This window comes from Tribolium castaneum, chromosome 2, assembly GCF_031307605.1.
Source record: "Tribolium castaneum strain GA2 chromosome 2, icTriCast1.1, whole genome shotgun sequence".
NCBI lineage: Eukaryota > Metazoa > Arthropoda > Insecta > Coleoptera > Tenebrionidae > Tribolium > Tribolium castaneum.
The window spans coordinates 3922073-3945855 of NC_087395.1; the positions used below are offsets into that span (position 1 = coordinate 3922073).

The 23783-nt window shown below is 28.2% G+C and overlaps 1 protein-coding gene across 2 annotated transcripts in view; it reads left to right on the plus strand.

The window, feature by feature from the left end:
• LOC657679 (pancreatic triacylglycerol lipase) overlaps positions 1–23666 on the plus strand; it is a 38471-nt gene extending 14805 nt beyond the window's left edge. Inside the window, exons 1-12 of one of the 2 annotated variants that reach the window (XM_064354759.1) lie at positions 8023–8076; positions 8139–8325; positions 8380–8534; positions 14189–14302; positions 14365–14517; positions 14574–14711; positions 19181–19268; positions 19488–19599; positions 19648–19748; positions 19804–20004; positions 23095–23425; positions 23490–23666. In XM_064354759.1, coding sequence (XP_064210829.1) covers positions 8038–8076; positions 8139–8325; positions 8380–8534; positions 14189–14302; positions 14365–14517; positions 14574–14711; positions 19181–19268; positions 19488–19599; positions 19648–19748; positions 19804–20004; positions 23095–23425; positions 23490–23619 — 1749 coding nt within the window. In that variant the 5' untranslated portion in view covers positions 8023–8037 and the 3' untranslated portion in view covers positions 23620–23666. Of the gene's footprint in view, positions 1–8022; positions 8077–8138; positions 8326–8379; positions 8535–14188; positions 14303–14364; positions 14518–14573; positions 14712–19180; positions 19269–19487; positions 19600–19647; positions 19749–19803; positions 20005–23094; positions 23426–23489 lie in introns of those variants that run through there. The other variant, XM_964126.5, reaches the window with a different exon arrangement.
• Positions 23667–23783: the final 117 nt, after the last annotated feature.

Below are 23783 nucleotides of genomic sequence, written 5' to 3' on the forward strand. Positions count from 1 at the left end.
GGTTATTGATAATCTTCAGATTCTTTTATAAATTCTTAAGATTTGTCTCTCATTCTTTTCTAAAGTCGCTTCTAGATCAGAAATCTGGACTCTTCATGATACTATTTTGTATAAATACATCTTTAGATTGCACATGTTTCTTTACAATAAGTTTCTACATTTTACTCAAAATCATTTTGTAAAATAAATTTTTTATTACGTTTTTTATACATTCCCCAATTTCTTCTTTAGATTCTGCGCAGCATCTCTTCAAAATTCTTCTTCCGTTTGGTTTATAAATCTTCCAAGCTATTTTTTTCTAAATCTGAATTTTGAATTTTCTAAATCTGAATTATTTTGTTATGTATGGGGTTCTTTCATAACTTCTTCTTTAAATTCGACTGTATTTTGTAGACTTTTCGCAATTTTTTTATAAACAATTCTTCTACATTCCTCAAATTTTCTTTTATTGGATTCCCCTAGCTATGATTTTTTTCTTAAGATCTCACATACACTCGTCTTTAGGTTATTTATAATTCCATTTTCAGATTCTTTTATACATTCTTAAGATTTGTCTCTGATTGCTTTCTGAAGTCATCTGTAGATCTGAAATTTGGATCCTTCTTTGGAATTATTTCCAACATTCTCCAAATTCTCTCCTATATTTCACTCTTTCCTTTTTCAAAACTCTAAATTATTATAATTATAAAGCTCAACTAACAGATTATTATAATATGCAGATATTTTTTTACTATTTATAAAATCTTCTTTTAGATTTTTAGATTTTTTAGAAATTATTGTTCATGTTTTAGAAGCCAATAGAATGCGACACCTCTACATTGTATCCCCAAACGAATTACCTTCCTTCGTATCTCTAAATTGTCTCAGAGTATACGTAATTACGAGTAATGTATAGTTATGTTAAATTACCATCGATTTATTTATAAGGAAATCAATTGAAATCGTTGATTCCTCATTACATAAAATTATCCAGAAATGGTAAAATTTTTCCTGGATTCGCTAAAATTGCGCCCAATTATTTGTTGGAAAGACTGCGAACAAACCACTTTCACGACCTCACGAATCCTTCCGGAACCTGCACAAAATCTTCATCTTTTACATAACCTGAGCTCGTGTGCATAAAAAAAATAATAAAAATACGAGGAAGCATGACGCAATCGTCGAATTTTCAACTGCATCAAATCGCAGAAAGTGGTTTCGCAATCGGCGTCAAAATTATATAATTTGTGTTGATTCGGACGCCGCCGATTGCCCCAATCGTCTGTTTGTTTTGCTTTTTTATCAACTGTTGCCAAATTATGCAAATGATTCGATTCTGTGTCAATGTTGCTGATTGGAGTTCAGCGTTCCCTTTTTTCGAAAGCACTGAGATAAGGAGAGAAATTGAAGGAATTCTAGTCGAGATCACTTTTACCTATTGAAAAGAATGCGCCCGAGGCTCTTTGGCAAAATCGGAAGTGGCGTCAAAAACTCGAATTATCATCAAGTAAAGAAGCGGGTCATAACATAACATGTGATTAATTGAGAAAATTGTCGAATTAATTGAACAGGAATAGAAAGGTCAAGTTTTGCTGCTTGGACATTCACCTCTGTGTAAAAGGATTAATTTCAAAGTTTCAAAGGATTAATTAAAGAAAGCACATTCCGTTTTTCTATTTTTTACGTCTGTTGGAAAGAAACTTAGTGTCATGGTCATTTTATTACTCTTTCGGAATTGAATACATGGCCAACGTGTTCCTTTCGGGTTAGTGTTTCACATTTAATCAAAAAACCTATTTTTATCAAATGGTTTAACCGTACCACTGACATTAATGAGATAATTGCTTTCAGTCCGAGGTGAACAAAATGCTTGTGCTACTAATAATAAATACCTATACCAATTTTCTGTTTCAATACTTAAAAAAAATCTCAAGTGAAAAATTAATGTGCGATTAAAATTTGTGGTAATATTAACAACAAACAAACACAGCGAAACAAAAATGCCACTTGAAATACCAAATTATTGAACAATATTAAAAATTAGTTAAAACGATTTTTTATCTGTGTGTTAGTAAAACGCAAAAATTAGAAAATGTTATTTTTGTGTTTTGGGCCAATTAGGTGATTTTTTACTTAGGTAAGAAACTGACAAAATTTGAAGAGAGTACGAAAAACTCATTTTTCGACCAAATTTTGTCATTCTTTTGTTTATTCTTGACGAGATTTCGCTCGAAAACAAATAAAAACGTTTGCAATTAAAAAAAACTAAAAGCCAAACATGGTTTTCGATCAAATGTTGTGGCATTTAGGCTTATTTTGCGGAAATTTCACACAAAAAAACTCAATTTGCATTTACTTTGTGATTTTAGAGGTGTTTTGACAGGTTCTTGCAAAAAAATCATTTTACATTTAAATTGGTGATTTTTCGGTCTTTTTTGATAAGGTCTCGAAAAATTTTAGCTCAAAAACGTACTTAAATGCTCAAGAAAAGACAAAAATAACGTTACTTTTGAACAAATATTTTTTCGACAAAATTTTGTCATTTTTTAGTTTATTCTTTACGAAATTTCGCCCCAAAAACAAACAAAATCTTCTGAAATTAAAGAAATAACTTAAAAGCAGAACATGATTTTCGATCAAATGTTGTGTTTTCGGGTTATTTTGGTAAAATTTCGCTAAAAAATGAGCCAAATCGTAAGAAACTAACTTAATTTTCATTTACTTTGTGACTTTTGATAAGTTCTTGCAAAACAAATCAGTCACTATCCAAAAAAGATAAAATAATCATTTTCGAATAAATTCAGTGATTTTTTTCAAAATTTAAGTAAATTGTTCGAAAAAAATGTAGTTTTTGCCTAAAGTCAAAAAAATTAGACTTGTTTTAGTATACACATTGAGTGTTCGAGAGTTCGATCTGTATTCAACGAAATTTTTGAAAATAATTGCGTTTCAGGTGCTCAGAAAAACTAAAAAATAAGATAATTTTAGATGTATATTGATGATTTTTCGGTTTCTTGTAACGTAGTCTCAAGAAAAAACGGACATTAGATCAAAAACGTAATTAAATGCTCAAGAAAGACAAAACTAACATTACTTTTGAACAAGTTATTGAACTGTATATCATTTAATTTTCACCTACTTTTAAAGAAATATTTTGTAAAAAACATAGTGTTCATTGCAAAAATGTGTTCAAAAGTTTGAAAAACAGAGAATTCACACGATTTTTAATCCTCGTGAAATTTCGGTTTGATTTTAACAAAAAATTGAGAGAGATAATTCCTTTGCTTTACCTACATTACAAAACACTTGATAAAAGCAATTATTATGCACATACTCGTACATGTACAAATTGGTAATTTTCGGTCTTTCTTAGCGAAATCACACAAAAAAGTGAGTTCAGAAAATTTTTGATCAAAACTCTCTTTTAAAAAGGAGCTAAATCGAGCAAAATAAGCTAAATTAAATTTGCAAAGGAACTTAAAGATTATTTTTTTAATTTTTCATTAAAGTTTTACTACTACTTCTTAATTTTTTTAAAATTATTGTTGACTCAATCTTAACACTTTTTGTGAAATATTTACAGTTCTGTATAAAAACGTGCTAATAACAAAAAAATTTGAAAATTTTATGTATGTGTGTTGAGCCAATTAGGTGATTTTTTTATTTAAGTAGGAAACTAAAAACGTTTGAAAAAAGTAGGATAACCTCCTTATTCGACAAAATTTTGTCATTTTATAGTTTATTCTTAATGAAATTTCGCTCAAAAACAAACAAAATTTAAAAAAATTAACTTATAAAGAGAATATGATTTTCGATCAAATGTTGTGGTTTTCGGCTTATTTTGGAAAAATTTCGCTCAAAAATGAGCCAGATCGTAAAAACAAACTCACTCAATTTACATTTGTTTTGTGACTTTAGAGATGTTATGACAGATAAAATATTATAGTTTCGATTTAAGTGGGTGATTTTTCTTAAATTTAGAGTTAATATTGTTAGAAAAAAATGTAGTTTTTTCCTTAATAAAACTCGAAAAAGATCAAAATAACATTCATTTTAATGTAAATTGGGTGAACGTTTTATCCGTTTTCAACAAAATTTTCGGAAATAATTGCGTTTCAGATTGAAAAAGCCTGCTTAGAAAAACTAAAAAAAAAGATAATTTTAGATTTAAAAGGTGATTTTTGGGTCTCGTTTAGCGGGGTCCCGAAATAAAGTGAGATTTTTGCTCAAAAACTTGCTTAAAGGCCCAAAAAACAAAAATAACATTACTTTTAAATAAAATTTATTTTTGTAAAAAGTAAAATAAATCTGTGGTGGAAAGCTGGTTGTAATATAATTTAGTTTTCACCTACTTTTAGAGAAATGTTTAGAATGAAATGAAACTTTATTAAAAAAGACCTCACAATGTCTTATCATTTCAAAAACGTGTTAAAAAATTTGAAAAGCAGAGAATTAACACAATTTTTTATCTTCGTGAAATTTTGATGTAATTTTAACAAAAGTTTGAGATAAATTCTTTACTTTACCTACATTACAAAATACTTGACAAAAGTAATTATGTACATATGTACAACTTAGTGATTTTTCGTTCTTTTCTAGCGAAAGCACGAAAAAAAAACTGGATTAAGGTGATTTTTGAGCAAAACTCTATCAAAAAGAAGTTAAATCGAACAAAAATTTGAATTAATAGAAATTTAGTGATTTTTGTGGTTACAACTCCACAGTTTTTAATAAATATTTTTAAGAATTTAAATATTTTGGTTTCATATTTTGCTCACTTACTGGTCATTAGCACCACCAATAAATAAATGAGTGTTGAAAGGAGTGAGTGTTGTAACAGCATTATTGTATACTAGAGGTATAAAATGGAAACAGTTTTTTTTCTATTTTCAACATTGAAGTGAAACTTATCTAAGCAAATTTTGTTCATTTTATTTATACTTCATCATTTATTACGACTTTCATTTAATTGTAATCGGTTAACCAATTAAAGGAATTATGTAAATTATTAATTGGTTTTTAAAAGAGAATTATGCACACACACTGTTACATTATTGTATTATTATTTATTTTTACACTTTGTAGTCATTATATCGTATTCAGATAATACGAATGTGCTTATGTTTATTTAAACAAACAAAACGAAGAGTACTCAACAGTGAACTTCAAAACCCAGGAAATGAATTTAAAACAGTTAAGTAAACAAATTATGCTAATTGATTGATAATTGCGTTTAATTTAAAACACAAATTTTTGTTTTCTTTAATTCGTAATTAGTGGTTATAAGCATTTAAAAAACTTAGAAAAACTACGATTATGTTATTATTTTTTAATGATATGCTATTTGTGGTTTAACTGTGATTTGTTTTTCTTCTGTAATAATTTTTCCGTTACTGATTACAGTACAATAATTATTCAGGGTATGAGATGAAGTAAGTATAATTTTTAAGTTTCAAACGAAATTAAATATTTTCTTTATGGTTTAATTAGTGTGAAAACTCTAAATCAAAAAGGGCAAATGTATAAATCATCTAATATTTACAAAATTTTATTTCTTGTCATTGTAATAAAATTAGGACCAGATTGCTTAAATTATATTTTATACATTTTTAAGCAATTTTTTGGGCTAAAATATTTTTTTTCAAAAACTACTAAATTAAATAAAAAATAAACGACATGAGCTTTTCGAGCATTTTACCACATTTTTCAGTGAGAAACCCTAATGCATTAGATTTTTTTATTAAAATTTGACTGATTGTTTGTAAAACAAACCTTATCAAAAGGGCAATTTACTTAAAAAAATAAAATAAATCGATAATAAATTCTTAGGATTAAAAATTTTTTTGGTTTTCTCTAAAAAATTAGTATTGGCTCATTTATTTTTACTGAAAACAAAGCTTATTAAAAGGTCGTGTAAACAATAGTGAACCGTCATCATTCTCTTTAAATTACTTTTTTGCTTTTATGAGAAAAAAATGTCTTATTTTCACCCCATTTTTTTCAAAAAAATAAAGCTTGTCAAAAAGGGCCTTCGACTGTAAAAAACTGCGATTATTTAGAACCTTCTTCTATAAATTTTCAGTATTATTTAAATTTTCAAAAGTGCAAGTTTTTTGACTTCAGTTTTCGACAATTCAATGAACACATTAAAAATTTAAAATTCCTCACTGAACTTTGCAAAATCTTGTATTCAACTCGTCTGGATAAAAAATCTCACGTCTAGAATGCAAAAATCACCAGCTCGATATCAATAAGTTTTGAAATATTTTTTTGTTTTCTCAAAATATTTAACTGGTGTTTAGGTTCTTAAAATTTCTTAAAATGTGTCTAATGTTTTCAGAGAATAAAGCTAAAAATTATTCGTTTCATCAAAATATTTTTATATAGGCTCTTGTAGGGGAATCGTCCGTAAAATTTTCCTGAATATTAGATTTTAAAAAATAATGAACCGCTCGTTTTTAGTATTACTTAACGAATTTTTTCGTTTGTTCAAAATATTTTGGTATTGAATGCCTTGTAGCTGAATAAAACGATTAAAATTTCCATACTGTTTTTTAGAAAATAAACGTATTAAGTTTTATTAAAAAAGTATGGGCCTTAAACTGTAAAAAAATTATAGTGATCTAAAAATCTCAATAATTTTCCTAAAATTTAGAGCAAACAAAGCTTAACAAAAGGGCCTTTGACTGTTAAAAATAGTGAAGTGACATTAGTTCCCCCAGCTTTCATATTTTTTCGTAATAACAAATTATTTTTTATTGGGCTAGTTTTTAATAAGCACGTCATCTGCAACTTTTTTCTGATTTTCACAAAAAATTAAGCTTGTTAAAAGGAAATGCGATTGCAAAAAATAAATAACCTATAATTAAGTACTTTTTAATGTCTTATGATTTTTTCTTTTATCAAAATATTGTAAAGTAGAAAATTTTTATGTATTCTTAAAAAAAACCTAACATACATTTTGACAGATCATAAAAAAATAGATACAAAATCCAGAAAACAAATTACAGATTGGTAAATGAACTCGAATTAAATAAATTGCTATTTACACTACCTTTACAATTAAAATATTAAAAGATTTGTAAAAGATGTAATAACAATCTAAAAATTATTAAATAATCAATTTTTTCTGTGGTCAACAAACTTAAAACATAACAAAATAATTATCGTTTAATATGGATATTGTTTTGCAGTGAAAACCAACAATAATAAAAAAATACACCAAACAAGTTTTTTTAATTAAGAATAATGCGTGTACCTATAAATTTAGGTATAATAAATTAATTTTTATATTACAACATCAGTGTCTATTTCAAAATCTTGTGTACGGTCAAGGTGAAATTTGAAGTTCATTTGAAAAGTAACAGTAATTAAGTGTTTGTATCTCAACTATCGAAACAAATAATTCAGATTTTAAATCCATAAGGACATTTTTATCCTTTAACACAAATTGTTCTTTCCACTAGGACAAACTGCTCCTAAAAATAAAAAAAATTAAAGTTTTTTGTATTTTTTTGGTAATTATATTGTCTTTCAATTTTTATTAAAAACTATGCATTTTTTTTTTAGTTTTTGGAAAATACATCTATTAATTTCAATTTATACTTTCCACTAACATTAGGTCATTTTTAGAAATCGGATTCTATTTCTTTAAGTATTATTGAAAATATTTCAACAACAAAAAATTAAAACAAAATTGCGAGATAAAAATTATGGAAATGAACTCATCTGTAAACAAATCCTGACCCACAACAAGCCAATGTTGATAAAACCTTCCGCTTACGATAAAACCAAAACGATGAATCTCTATGACTAAGAAACAAACTTGAATCATCAATTATCTAACAGTGAGCCACCAAATCTAAATCTTCTAAAATAGTACTATCAAGTTACTCTCTCCTCACGCTCGGAATAATCCCGCCGAAACAAACAACACAATAAATTAAAAATGCAAACATTTCCATCAACCTTTCAAAATTGGAACATTTTTTGTGGTCGGTTCGATGTTAAGTGTGTTAGTGAAAGCTTTTCACTGAAATTTCTTTCTTACATAATCGCATGCTTTTATCTTGTGTAATTGTCGAATACTCGAGAAAGGTTACACCACACTGCCCCCCATCCTAGTTCAAGATCACCACTCATTTGCCTCTTTCTTTCAGTATTCAGTGTGTGAGTGCCTCCAACTCCAGATCCATGCAAAGGCTACAACCACCCAAGAAACGGTTAGTACCGGGAAGATGGTACTGAGGTGTTTGGTGGCACTGGTCGTGTTGCGCGTGGTTCAGTGCGGGATTTTGGACTGGGCAAGGTCCGATAAAATCGAAGTTAATTTGCCTTGGTTGCCTTGTGAGTATTTCCTCTCGACTCAGAAAAATTAAAATTTTGCGAGGGGTTTTCTAGTCGAGAATGAGACCAGGTGTTATGATGACTTGGGATGTTTGAATATTACAAGGAGTTGGTATCATTTGATACTCAGGCCCATTAATTTGTTTCCGTTGCCCAGGAATGTCATCAATACGAGGTTTATACTCTACACACGCTTCAATCCAAATGAGGTAAGTTTTATTGGCTTATTAAGTAATACAAAGTTGCAGTATCCGAAATGCGCTCCCTTAGTCAATGAAAAAATAACATGAAAATAAAAGAGAAAACACAATGAAATAAAACAATAATGACATTTTTTCAAAAAAATCTAATTTTGTTCATTATTATTTTGAAACAGAATTTGTTTCATTGTTTTTCTTTATTTCAAAAGGGAAGTTCTTAAATCACAACTTCTTTTGAGTTTTTGTTTTTCTTTTCGTTCTTTTTTTCTTTATGATCTCTCTTACTTCTGTCAGTAAAAAGTACAATTTAAAAAATAAAAAGATAAGCAACCATGTTAAGCACTTTTGATAAATTTTTCCAATGTACCTATAACCTTTTTTGAAGGAAATTTAGTTCTTAAGTAATATATTTTTTTGTTTTTTCTTAACGAATTTGCTATAATGTCAATGTCTTAAATATCTCAGTCAATAAAACATACAAATTAATGTACATAAAAGTTAGAAAGCAAGTTACCATTATTAGCATATGTTTTTAATCCTAATTTGTTTATTGTTTAAAAGCAATGCTAGCCAAATGCTAACTTTGCAGTAATCTTTTTTTGAAACAAATTCATTTCTCACCATGTTTTTTCTTTGTTTTTGTTTTTCTGTTTTTCTATATTAGGTCCTGAAATCTGCTTTCTCACACATAAAACATACAATTGTGAAGATAAACGATACACAGATTAAAAAAGTTTTACTTTGTTTATTGTCTTAAAGCAGAAAGTAGTACTTAACATTTTTTGAAAAAAATTCAAATCTCACACCATTATTCCTTTTTGGTTTTTTCATTTATTTATTTGTAATGCGTTTTTTCAGTCAACAAAGCTAGGTATACAAAAATAAAATATTTATAGTTATTTATTTTGCTACAATTTGTCAAAATAAAAGTAAAAAACAACCACATTAAATATTACTGACATTTTTGTAAAGTTAAAACTGGCCGTAGAAACTTTTTTCAAGGAAATTCAATTTTTAAATTTTTTTTGTTTTTTTTCCTCTATTTGATGAAGTTTTACAAAAAAATTATTAACATCCTGTTGTACCCTTTTTTGTGGGAATTTTTGTAATTCTCAATTTTTTATGTTTTTACGTTCTTTTTTCTTCGTTTTGTTTTTCTTTACCTAGTTATACTTTACCTTGTCTAAAATGTGTTTTATCCATCACTAGATCGTAAAAAAATAAATAAATAAATTTATTTATTATCTTTTTTCTTTTCTTTTCGTTTTTTTTTCTGTATACAATTATATAGTGTCTACAATGTGCTTTCCCAATCAGTAAAACATACAAAAAAGGAATTTTATTTCTCAGCATGTTTGTTTTTTTTTATTTATTTTTCTTTTTCTGTAATGCTTCATTTATAAACGTAAAAATGTTCAGTTACAAAAACAAATAAGTAATATTCCTGAAATATGCTTTCATATTCAATAAAACAACCAAGTTAGACATTACTGAAAAAAAATCTTAATTTGTTCATTGTCTTCAAACTTTGAAAGAACTGTAATTCTAAACATATTTGTTTTTTCTTTTTTGTTTTTTTTACTATGTTACTATGTTTTAGTTATATCTAATATCTGAAATGTGCTTTCTCAAATGTCAAAATAGTCGAGAAAACAAACAAGTTAAACATGACTGACAACAAAACCTTCCTTTAGTCATTGTTTTGAGAGATAATTTGCTGTTTTAAAGAAAAGTTATAATACACTTTTTTGTATGTTTGCATTTCTAGTTATTTCAATTTTTTTATTCTTTACTGTAAAATTTTATTGTGAAGTATTTTTGTTTATTATATCTTCATCTTCATTTAAGTAAGAGTATTTTTGTTTCGTTGAATCCTCAAATTCTCAAAGACGCTGAGTTAAGATTTAAATTGCATCTCAAAGTTTCAACATCAACAATAGTTCTAAACAAATTATTTATGTTAACAGAGATTTTTAAACCATACATTTCCTCAAAAAGATGTTCCGCAATTTGTTGAATTTTTAATTTTGGAATTGTCTACAAGTTTGTTTCATATACATTTTTCTATTTTTAACCGTATTAACAGCATGTTGAAAAATAGAGAACAAAGCGAAATTTTTAAATCTTTCAACCTTCCTTTTTGGCAAAATTTTTAATTATAGCTCAGTTTTTTGATGTCAAGTATATTGTGTTTGACTTGTCTTCTACTTCAATCTCTTTCCTTTCAATTTCTTTTCTTCTTTCCCTTATTTTTTGAGCTGAAGTGTTCCAACTGAATCAACCGGGTTAAAGTTAATAAACCTAGAACAGTTTTTTGAATTAAGTTTTCTTTGAAATCACAAGACAAATAGAAAAATGGTGAATAAAACAATAAAGTATATTTGCTTACTTGATAACAAAAATAAAATTATAGCAAAAATTTGAGCGAAAAACAGACAATAATTAGAAATATTTCCTTCAACTCGAATTTTGAATTTTTCTAAGGAGGCTGCTAATACGATTGAAAATTTGTAAAGAATAAAGAAAAAAAGATAGATATGAAAAAAAAATTTTTTTTTCAGAAAAATGCTGATTCACTTTTAAATTGCTCCTCAGAAAACAATGGTACCTATTTTGTCTCAAACCTATAATAATTAAATTTTGTACTTTGAGACGCATTTCCAGCATTAATAAGTAGCATGAATCGAAACAAAAATTCCTAATTTTTTCTATTTTTTAATTGTTTTCGTCATAATCTTTACGAAAAATTTCTACAATAAGAAAACTCAAAACATTTGATATTTTTTATTTTTTTATTTTTCTTCTTTTTTTCTTTAGCCGTATTCAGAAATCTAAATAAAATAGACACAACCAAGTTAAACATTTTTAACAAAAACTTTGTTAATATTTTAAAGCAGAACTTGCTGTAGTAAAGAAAATTTTGTAATTTAGTTTCCGTATTTGTAAGAAAACATAATAATTTAGTTATACCTCATCGAAATGGACACATTTTTTATTTTTTATTTTTTTATGGTACAACAATACAAAGGTTTTTTTTCAGAAAGTCTTCCACGAGATTAATCGAAATTCATTAATTTTTTTATTTAATTAATTTCTCTTTAGTTTATAAGGAAACAATTTTTTCCTAGCTCATTTGTCTTACAAAACATATTTGAAATATGATTCAAAAATTTCTGTTTCTAACTGATGGTGTAATCGATCATTAGTCAGATATTTTACCCTTGAGAGTTCTTGTAAAAATCGAAAATGTTATAACGTTATATCATATCAAAAATTTTTGTGTTTGCGTTTTGTTTTATTCAAACCATTATTCTCTAAAAATTGTAATTAACCAAAAAATTCCTAGCTGAGACACTCTATATTTAAAAATCAATTTAATATTACCTTATTTGTTCCAAGAGTAACTTAATATATTCGCTTTCTCATCCACAATACTTACATACCTTAAAAATTTTCCTCTCGTGTGTCACAGATGCTTAATAAGTGAATAAACTTGTCTTGAATTTATTTTATGACTTTAAGTTTTTTTCTTTCTCTTTATAGCTGTACTAAAATCACTAACGTAGGTACATTACAATTTCTTGTTTACATTCAACTAATTACTAAAAACTTTCAGTACCTGACTGAAACAAAGTTTCCAATTTCAATGTATTTTTAGTTAAATCCTTCGTTTCAGTTTTTTGCAAACATAATACTTTCACCACTTGTTTAAAATTTTCTGTTGTCCAGCATTGCAATGTTGGAAAAAAGGCGAGTTACAATAGTTTATCATTGTAAAACTCTCTTAAGTAAATAAGGGTAAATAAGGACATTCTTCAGGCACTTTTTTACAAGGAACCTAAATCTGTCATCGTATTTTTCAAGGCGTTCTTGATGTCAGAGTTACAACACTCACTCTGGTTTTTCTTATGAAAGTCATATTCGCTTATTATATCTTTGAAAAGTGTTTTTATTTCTGATTACAACGATGTCTCACAAAATATGATAGAATCTTACATGCTGATCAAAATGGAGAAAAAAGCATTTTTGCGAAGAGTGCTTTGGAAAAAACGCCAACAATTTTGTTTTTAAACAAACTAGATTTTGGAAGTTTAATTTAATTTGGTTCTGGAAGTTGCACATTTCCTCCAAGCTTACTTAATTAAAAACCAAACGACATGATATAAGCTAGAATTTTATTCTTCGCAAAACAAAACATGACAAAGTTATAAAAATTCTGCTCGCATATTTATTAGAACTGTCTAAAGTTTAGTTTTTAATCAACATTTTTGACGTTTTTTCCAAAGCACTCATTGTAAAAACGCCTTTTACTTAATTTTAATTAGCATGTAAGATTCGATAATATCATGTGATACTTATATCATTGTAATTAGGAACAAAAAAACTTCTCAAAAATCCTTATGAAAGCCATATTCGCTTATTATATCTTTGAAAAGTGTTTTTATTTCTGATTACAACGATGTCTCAGAACATATGATATAATCTTACATGTTGGTCAAAATGGAGAAAAAAAGCATTCTTGCGAAGAGTGCTTTGGAAAAAACGTCAACAATTTTGTTTTTAAACAAACTAGATTTTGAAGGTTTAAATGAATTTTGCTCTGGAAAGTTCACATTTCCGTCAAGCTTACTTATTTAAAAACTAAGCAACATGATAAGCTAGAAGTTTTATTCTTCTCGAAACAAAACAAGATAAAGTTATAAAACCGTCAAAATTTAGTTTGTTAAACAAAATTTTTGGCGTTTTTCTTCAAAGCACTCTTAAAACTCTTTTTTCTTAATTTTAATCAGCATGTAAGATTCGATCATATCATGTGATACATCACTGTAATCAGGAAAAAAAGTATCAAATATGGCGTCCATAAGAAAAACCAAAGTTGAGTGTTGTAACGCTGACATCAAGAACGCATTGGAAAAGGCGATGACATATTTAAATTTCTTTTAAAAAAAGAAAAACTAGAAAAGAAATTTCTAGTTCTTATGGTTTTCGCTTAAAAAAATAAAAACAAAAATTAAAATTTTAGGTTTTTCTGAATAATTCAAAAACTAAAAATGACTCATAAAATTTTCTTGCAGATAATTGTTCAGCATAATAATGCGCAACTTTGCTCTAATTTAACCGACCTCGTAGTTTTTGTAATAACTGAGATCCCCATGGTAAAGCTCGAAAAACGAACACCTTGTATAGTCCAGATTAAATATCTATCTATTATTTCTTTTAAAGACGTTTCTGAAAGTATTTAAATTAGATCCTTTACCACCTACTTCTTCCTCTTTATTTTTCAGTGGATTCACAACATAATTATGTATAAGTTTTTTGATTTTTGAATGATTTGGAAAGGAAGTAAAATGAATTAAAAAACATTACTCAGCGCGCAATACTGCGTGTCACATTGTTGTTCTTCAATTAACAATTTTCCTAATTTATGTACGAGAATCTGAAAACATGTAATTAAAAAAAGGCCATCAAAAATCCTTGAATTCCATCGATAATTTGTGGACAAACAGTAACCATGCAATTTAATTCATTTGTATAATAAAAAAATTACAAAATGATGCATAGGTAATTAGGCACTTTTCTCCGATAAACTTACACAATTTTAGCTTTGTCACAGTAATTAGCGTCTTGTAATAACGAATTAATTAACGAATTACTTTCTCTAGGGGACCTACCTCAAAGTGGAAGATGAAAGCACCATCGAAGAATCAAATTTCAACCCGAACAAAAGTACAAAATTCATAGTACACGGTTTTATCGACACTCCTTTATCAAACTGGGTATGGTCAAGCAAAATCACCCCAATTATATCATTATACGACAAGTTTTCTATTTATTTCAGGTGCGAGATATGAAAGATGAGCTGATCAAAGCAGGTGATATGAATGTGATTGTGGTGGATTGGGCTGGGGGTAGTTTACCCCTTTATACACAAGCTACAGCCAATACGCGGCTAGTAGGTATGGAAATTGCCCATTTAATCAAATTTTTAATGGTAATTCTAATTTGGTCCAAAAACTCGGTTGAAAAATAATTTTGGGTGATTTGTAGGAAAAATATGATATTGATGCCAGCGATTTCCACATTATTGGGCACTCTTTAGGGGCACACACTGCTGGATATGCAGGTTCGCTTGTGCCCAAGCTGGGGAGGATCACTGGACTGGATCCTGCCGAGCCGTTTTTTCAGGTATGTGCCATGATTTTTTATTCAAATTACAACATCAAAGCTAAAAAACATATTCTCACTTCGTTTTTACCATTTCGTGACTTCACAACTTCAAATAATTTTATTTTGAATATTTTTTCATCTTAGTAAAGTGAATACTAGTCATGACATACTTAAACAATCCTTCTTCAATATACGAGTCACCTTTCGTAATATGGAAATGAAGTGCAGTGATCATTTCCAATATTAATTTTTTTGTAAACCAACCTAAAGACCCAGTATTTACATTTTTTTAATTATTGAGTTATGAATGACAAATATGATTATATGGAAGGTAACAACATTTATAAAAATGACATACAAAATGCAAATTAAAACATAATAATAACGCTTTCAAAACTATAAAAAGCCAACGTCGCATTTTAACGAATTATTTTTTTTTTAATAAGAATGATAAAAATGTAAAATAGTTATTAATGATTAGATCGCTCACCGAAAGTATAAATTACATTAGCTATTATTCTTTTAAAGTACACGAATAATTTATAACAGCTTATTTTCAGAAATAATGCGACGTTGGCGTTTTTATAGCTTTGAAACAGCTAGTACATTATTATTATTATTATTATACATTATTTTTATAAAATGATGATGAGAAATTTTGACAAAATTTGATATTATTATTAATCTTAACGGAAATAACTTAGTGGTGTATTTTACATAAGAGGTCATTTACAGCTCTAGGTTTTTCCGGGAGAAATTGTGACGAAATCTTTCGAAAATTTTCATATTTGCGTTCCTCATTTCATTTTACATTTTAATAATTCAAATTGAAATTTATTCGACAAATTTAGAACTAGTCCGGTCTTTACCCAATTATTCCGGACGAGTTTAACTTTTCTGGAAAATTTCATAAATTTTACCTAACATTTTTCAAAAAAATTAAAAAAATTAAATTTAAAAAAACGAATAATTTATAACAGCTAATTTTCAGAGAAAATGCGACGTTGGCGTTTTTATAGTTTTGAAACAGCTAGTACATTATTATTATTATTATACATTATTTTTATAAAAAGACGATGAGAAATTTCGACAAAATTTGATATTATTATTAATCTTGACGGAAATAACTTACTGGTGTACTTTACATAAGAGGTCATTTACAGCTCCAGGTTTTTCCGGGAGAAATTGTGACGAAATCTTTCGAAAATTTTCATATTTGCGTTCCTCATTTCATTTTACATTTTACATTTAATATTTCAAATTGAAATTTATTCGACAAATTTAGAACTAGTCCGGTCTTTACCCAATTATTTGGACGAGTTTAACTTTTGCGGAAAATTTCGGGACATTTTACCTAACATTTTTCAAAAAATTTAAAAAATTAAATAAAAGGTATTATTGTCAGTTCACATCTTTGCCAGATAATTCCGAAACAGTTTAATTTTTGCCGAAAATCCTTTTTTTATTTTAAGTAAAAACTACTTCCAAAAATTATAAAAAATTGTATAAAGATTATTCCATAAATTTTGCACTAGTTGGACTTTACCGAATTAATTCGGAACGGTCCAATTTTTTAAGAAAAGCTTCGGATATTTTTTTTTAATTCCAAAATTTTAAATTGAGTATTCCATAACAGTTTAATTTTTCCAAAAAAATTGAGATTCGGTTTCTTCGATTTATTTTACATTATACATTTACTTAAGTTTACCGATAAACTTCATGTTAGTTCGGACGCCGTTCGGTCTTTAATTTCCTCGACTCAATGATGATTCATTTTACATAAGAAAACTATTTTAAAAAATTCAAAACTTTGTTAAATCAATAAATTATTCGACAAATTTATGATTCAGGAAATTATTCTGATACGTTTGAATTTTCCTCAATTATTTTGCATCAGCCAACAACTAAAAAAATTAAAAAATATTAAATAACAATTATTATGTCAGTCCGGACTTACCGGATCACAACGAAACGATTTCATTTTACTCGAAAGAAAACCTTTTTTCAAAAATTCAACAATTTGAAAATGTGAAAATTGTTCAACAAATTTTGAGTTAGTCCGCTCTTTATTGGATTACTCCAAAAGGGATAAGTTATCCCAAAAAAATTTCACAGATGTAAATTACTTGACTCATTTAACATTATAAAAACTAGTAGTTACATTTTCTAAGCGTGTACTTTTAAGTTAGAACGCATGTTTATGTAGCTCCAGACTTTTCCGGGAAAACTTGTTGTCTTGTTTTGATTATCCCGGGACGGTTTAATTTTTACGGAAAATTCGTAGATTCGGTATCCACGGATCATTAAACTATGAAAACTGACTTTAGATTTTAAAAATTTAAATGAAAATTACCGAAATGTTCTCAGATTTATTTTCCTTGATTTTTTAATAGCGGTCTATTAACATGTCAACCTAAAAAGCTGCTGTCTTTCTGTAACATTTGGGCACTTAAAAATTAAAAAATCCCACTCATCTTCTTTTCACAATAGTATATTACTATACGAGTTTTATAAGACGTTTTATTGTGGCATGAATGGTTTTGGAGCACAACAAAGGAGTGCTCCAATAGAATGAGTGCCACAATTAAGTCTTCTAGAACATGTGTAATAAGCTATTTTTTATTTTCTATTTTTGTTGTATGTTTTTGTTTAGTTTAACTTGTCAAAATCGGATCAAACTATTTCCTCTTAATTTTGTTAATGATTCAGGCTTTATATATAACAACTTAACGCTGTTGGCAGATCGCACACTAGATTACAAAGGTGACTGATGAGTGATGACAGTGATGACTGATGACTGATGACAGTGATGACACCCAGCCCAGCACTTCCAATACAACCCCTAAAAAATTTACTAAAAAAATTTACTTTCGGTTTCATAATGAACAATTTGTGAAATTAAAGTTGAAAAAGGTATTTTAAAAAATCCAAAAATTTTAAATGAATATTGTTCCACACATTTTGAATTAATCCAGCCTTTAGCGGCTAACTGCTTATCCTGAAACTATTAAATTTTCCAAAATAATTCTCCAGATGCAAATTCCTCGACTCATAACATTATAAAACTCAATAATTTAATATAATTACGCTTCCAGAACATGTGCTTTAAAATTTCCAACACAATACAGCTCTCACGGAAAAATTGTGACGAATTTCTCCAAAACTATTCATCAAAACCAAAATTTTGGCTAATTTTGACAAATTTCTAGACCATTTTATATGAAAAAACGCTAAAATTCGTATAAAACCAAATTATGCAAAACAATTTCTTTTGGGTGTTTTTTAAAAATTTTAAACAAAACTTGAGTTAATCCGAGAAATCCTTAAAGAATCGGATTCTTCGTAAAAAAACAATAATTCAATGTAATTACATTTCCAGAACATGTACTTTAAAATTTAATAATAATAATAATAATAATAATAATAATAATAATAAGAAAATAAATTAGTGTTAAATTTTGACAAAACCTACAGCATTCATTTTGCAATATGTAATCACAAGAATAGAGAGAAACCGAATAAAATTGTAATATCATATAAAGAAATTGAATTAATAGAGAAAACTAATTTTCTGTGAATATGCATTGACTATAAGTTATGCTGGACTAATCATATAGATAATTTATTAAAAAAATTAAACTCAGTACATTTTACAATACGTGTTTTAAAAAAATACATTAACATTGAACAACGAAGAATGATATACTTCGCAAATTTCAATCATTACTAAGCAACGGTATAATATTTTGGGGGCAAAGTGAAAAGATGTCAAAAGTATTTGTTGCTCAAAAACAAGTCATGAGAACTATGTTCAACTTAAAATATAATGAAACTTGTAGGAACGTCTTTAAAAGCAATAACTTCTTGACAGTAACTGGTTTATACATATATAGATTACTTTTATTTTTCTTTAAACAAAATCTACTATTTAATGTCACTAACGACCATAAGTACAACACTCGCAAAGTAGACTTAAAGTATCCAAGACACAAACTTACGCTGACAGAAAAAAAATGTTATTATGCAGGAACAATACTATACAATAGTTTACCTGTGCATCTACGCACACCTTGTAATTTAAATTTATTTAAAAAGAAAAGATTTGACTACATTTTGGATCTCAAACCATATACTCTAAATGAATTCTATAATAGACAGGTTTTTTGACTTATGTCTTAAAATTACTTGTATGTTATTGTTATTTCTGTGTATAATACTGACGTTTTTCGTATCAATTTTGTTGCTACATCTGTATAAATTGATAGAAAATAAATTATTATTATTATTAAAAAAAATTCTTGAATAATCGGATTCTTCGTAATTGTAGTTTTAGAAATATAAGAAAAATAGATTATTTGAACTAATTTTCATCAAATTTTTAAATAAACAAAATCCCAAAATTGTAGGGTTTTAGTTTTTTTAGAAACTCTTACACCAGTTACTTGCTGTATGTCTCTAGTCTATAGACCTCACCTTCCTTGTTTTAGGGGATGCCTCCCCATGTCCGTCTGGACCCTTCCGACGCCGAATTCGTCGACGTGATCCACACCGACGGCAAAGGCATCATCTTCCTCGGTGAGTACTTTCTTCCATCAGTTCTGCTACCTTATTGTTGAAACAAAACAACAAATAGAGCCTAACCAAGCGATAGTCAAATATGCACACTGTTTGTTTATTTCAGCTGTCTTCTTTTGTAAAAACTTTCCCGAACCGTGTGTCTCAAAACTAACAGAAAGCTTGAAATTAGTCGCTAAAAAATTGTGCATTTTAACGAGTTTATGCTCCAATTTTCAGGCTACGGAATGTCGCAGCCTTGCGGCCATTTAGACTTCTATCCCAACAATGGGAAAGAGCAACCTGGATGTGATATTACCCAAACTCCTTTAGTACCTCTGACCCTCATCAGGTAATTAATTACACATTTTTCCAACTTTTCCAAAAATTCAATTTCCAGGGATGGACTAGAGGAAGCGTCCAGAGTTCTGGTCGCTTGTAATCATGTAAGAGCCATAAAATTATTTATTGATAGTATAAACACACAGTGCCCTTACATAGGTAAGTTTGCATAACAAGTCTTTGATTTGTTTGGGCTAAATAAGGGCAATTTTAGGGCATCAATGTTCCAGTTTCGAGCAGTTTATGGCTGGGAAATGCTTCACTTGTAAGCCTGGAACTACAAATTGCGCTGTGATGGGTTATCATGCCCACACTAGCCCAGGGATTGAAAATAATGAAATCTCCCAATCGAAACTGACCGATTTGGTCGGGAATAAATATTTCCTTACCACGGGACGAGAGTTCCCGTTTTGCCGTAAGTAACACTATAAAATAGTATATTAGCTGTTTCAAAACTATAAAAACGTCAACGTCACATTTTACCGAATTATTTTTAAATAAGATTGATGAAATTATTAATGATTATATCTCTCATTTTCTCATTGAAAGTATAAATTACATTACCTATTATTTTTTTAAAGTTCATGAATAGTTTATAACTCTTAATTTTATAGGGAAAATGCGACGTTGGCGTTTTTATAGTTTTGAAACAGCTAATACATACAGCGTGGAATTTTTAACTGGGATTAAATTTGTAAATTCGATTATATATTCGGTTCACTTTCATAAAAACCATTGTAGTGCAAATAGAGTACTCTTGGCATTAACTTTTATATGAGTTGTCATGGTTACAGGTTAGTCATTTGCACCACAATGGTTTTTATCAAAGTGAACCGAAAGTAGGTATATTATTTTTTCTTGCACATATTTTACACATATAGTTTTTGTTTTTCTGCTGTCAAAAATGCACAGCCACCTTCAATTTCTTATAAATTCATTTTCTTATGGAAGTTTGAAAATTCCTGTTATTTTTTTAATGTTTTTATAAAAGTAGATTTTGACGAAGATACTTTATTCGGATTATTTGCACTATTTTGACCCATTACCACAAAGTTTAATCTAGAAATAGATAATTAGTTAATCTACGAGTCGTTTTATATCATTTTCTATTGTTTTTTTATAATTTCTATTCTCTATTTCATATTTTCGGTACCCAGGTATGATTAAAAACGACCATATTTTGTTTAAAATCTCCAAAAATCCGAGTTGAGGAAAACTAAAGACAAATTTAAGATCCTGAGACAATTTTACGTCAAACAGGCATTACCTAGACATAAATTATCGGTTATTGTTATTTTTTTATTGGTAGCTAATTTTTTTTTTAATTTTTTGCCCTTTTTATTTGGATAAGTTGCTCAATTTTGACTCAATTGTCAGAAGATTTTGCTCACAAATAGTTAAATAAGTAGTAAAAAGGGCTACAAGTCGTTTTAGACCAATTTCAATTTTGTTATTTATTATTTATTTTTGGTAGATTGGAAAAAATTAAAACGACTATATTTTGTTTAATATCTCCAAAACTACGACTCGTAGACAAAACTAAAGGCAGAATCTTACATCAAATAGGTAAAGTTTCGGTTATTCTAACCTCGATAACTGTTTTATTGGTAGGTAAGATTTTTGACAAAGTTGTTTAATTTAGATTATTTGCATAATTTTGATTCTGTTGCCTCAAAATTGTGCTCAGAAATTATATTATATAAGCAATAAGTGAAGAAAGTTACAAGTCGTTTTAATTTAGTTTAAATTTTTTATTTCATATTAATTTTTCGTAGTTTAGAAAAATAGTTTATTGTCTAAGTTCTTGAAAACTAAAAATTGCAGAATAAAAATGGACACAGATTTAGAATCTTGAGAAAATTTTACGTTAAATAAATATAGTTTTGACATAAACTGTTTGGTTATTGTGATCTTGATGAGTTTTTGTTGGTTATTAATTATGAAGTTGTTTTGGTTGGATTATTTGCAAAATTTTGACTTTATTGCCACAAAATTTTACTCAAAAATAGATAATCAGTAAATAGTTAAAGTGCCTACAATTCGTTTTAAATCAATTTCTAGATAATACCAGTTGTAGAACAAAATTGAAGACAAATTTAGAATGGTTAGATGACTTTATACCGAAGTTTTTTGCACATTTTTTAAGTGAGAATCAATTTTTTTGCAAATTTTTCCCTCAAAAACTGTTTTAAGCGAAATTCTGCTCAAAAAAAAACAGAAATAAAAAACATTGAGAATGTTTTACTACATATTCTTTCTTTAAAAAAATAAAACTGAAAATACGTACTTTTAAAGTTATTTTGTCTTTTTTGGAGAGATTGGATTGATGTGCTCTAAAATTTTTGCGCTTTGTTGCCTCATAACTGACTAAAAAATTGAGCACTTACTTAAAGTACGTCAAAACTCTGTTTTTTGGTAAAATTGTATTAGAACGGAATATGAAATCCCTAATGCCATAATAATTTTGCCAACGTAATCAAAAATTCGTCGAAAATTTGTCAAATTTCGTAAAAAATAGTGTTACTTTTGATTTTTTGAGTGCTTAAGCACACATTTGTTAATAATGAAACAAACAGTTAATAAACTAAGTAAAAAAATCAATATTTTCTATTTTTCGACCATTTTAGCACGTTGTTTAAGCACAGACGCGCTTATTTTGAGGAATTTCCTACAAAATAAGTTGAAAAGTCGAACAATGTTTAGTTTTACCTCGTTTTTCAAACATGGGTTATTATTATTTCTCAAACTTTCACAAAAATCACTACATTCGATCAAAAATTAATACATTATTTTGCTTTTTCGGGCGTTTTATTACCTTTTTGACACCCAAAAACGCAGTTATTATTGTTATTAGTGAAATTTTGTCAAAAATTAACTCGAAAAACATTAATTATCAAAATTATTAATTTGAATATAGAGCAATTTTTCATTTTTCGAAATTTTCCTAACCCAAAATAAAAATCCATAAATAGGTCAAAAATCATATAATATCACTAATTATGCGAGTTCTATGTATAAGTTTTTCATTCACAAAACAACTATTCAGCAAAATTTTGTCGAAAGTTACGTCAGCGTCATCCACAAACGCATTATTTTACAAAAATAAATCGAAAATTTGCCGAACTTGGTCAAAAATGTTGTTGGTGTTGCTTTTAACGATCGAGCGATCGTGTACATATCTCACAGACAGACAATGAATTATTTCGGAAAATTTCTTGAAAAAATTCCACCAAAGTCGTTTTCGATTTGTAATGGTGTAAGTTTGCCTTTCTTAAACGCATAAACATAATATTTGAAATAAAAACTGAATTTAAGAAAACACTCAATTGAGACACAAATTAGGTCAAAAATGTCATGTTTTCTCTGATTTTTAGCAAGCTGTCGAGCCCTCACGTAATTATTTTATTTTCCAAATGAATTTCATTAAATTTCTTTCCTTATATTAATCATTAATCTTTATAAATTTCAAACTCTTTTTTAACTAATAACAACTTTTTTATTGCAGGAAGACTGTACCGAGTGAGAATAGAATTAGCTAAACCCCGAATGGCCGAATCCTGGGTCCAGGGTTTCATCAAAGCCTCCATTTACAGTTCCGCTGGTGTAATCCACGTGGATTTAACACCCTCTGGTGAAACCAAACTGGAACACGGCACCAGTTTCACCAGTGTCGTCTCACATCCAGCCGACTTAGGTGGCAATATAAAAAAAGTCGAACTGAGTTGGGAGTACGAACTAAATGTTCTCGAACCAAAAACTATTTGTCTGTTTTGGTGCAACGATCACTTGTATGTTGAAAGTGTAGCCGTGGATGAGATGGCATTGCCGGGAAGAGGGTAAGTGTATTTGAAGCCCTCCGATGCGTCAGGCTTTAAATTTTAATAAATGTGTTTTGTGCAGGAAAAGAGATGCGTCGTTTTCGAACAAGCTTTGTCCCAAAGGAAAGAAGAGTTACTCGGATATAGCAAGTAGGGGGAAAGGAGTGTTCGTTGATTTGTGCAAACAGTCAGATAAATACGATAAGAGCTGATATTCAACCAGTGATTAATTAAGTTTTAATAAATTGTTGTTAGTAAAGTGTTTTGTTTTATTTTCTTCCACATTTACTTATTATAGCTTTAGGAATTTAAGGTCCTCCGCGCGTCAGGCTGTAAATATTTTGTACAGGAAAAGTTGTGTTACAAGGGAAATAAA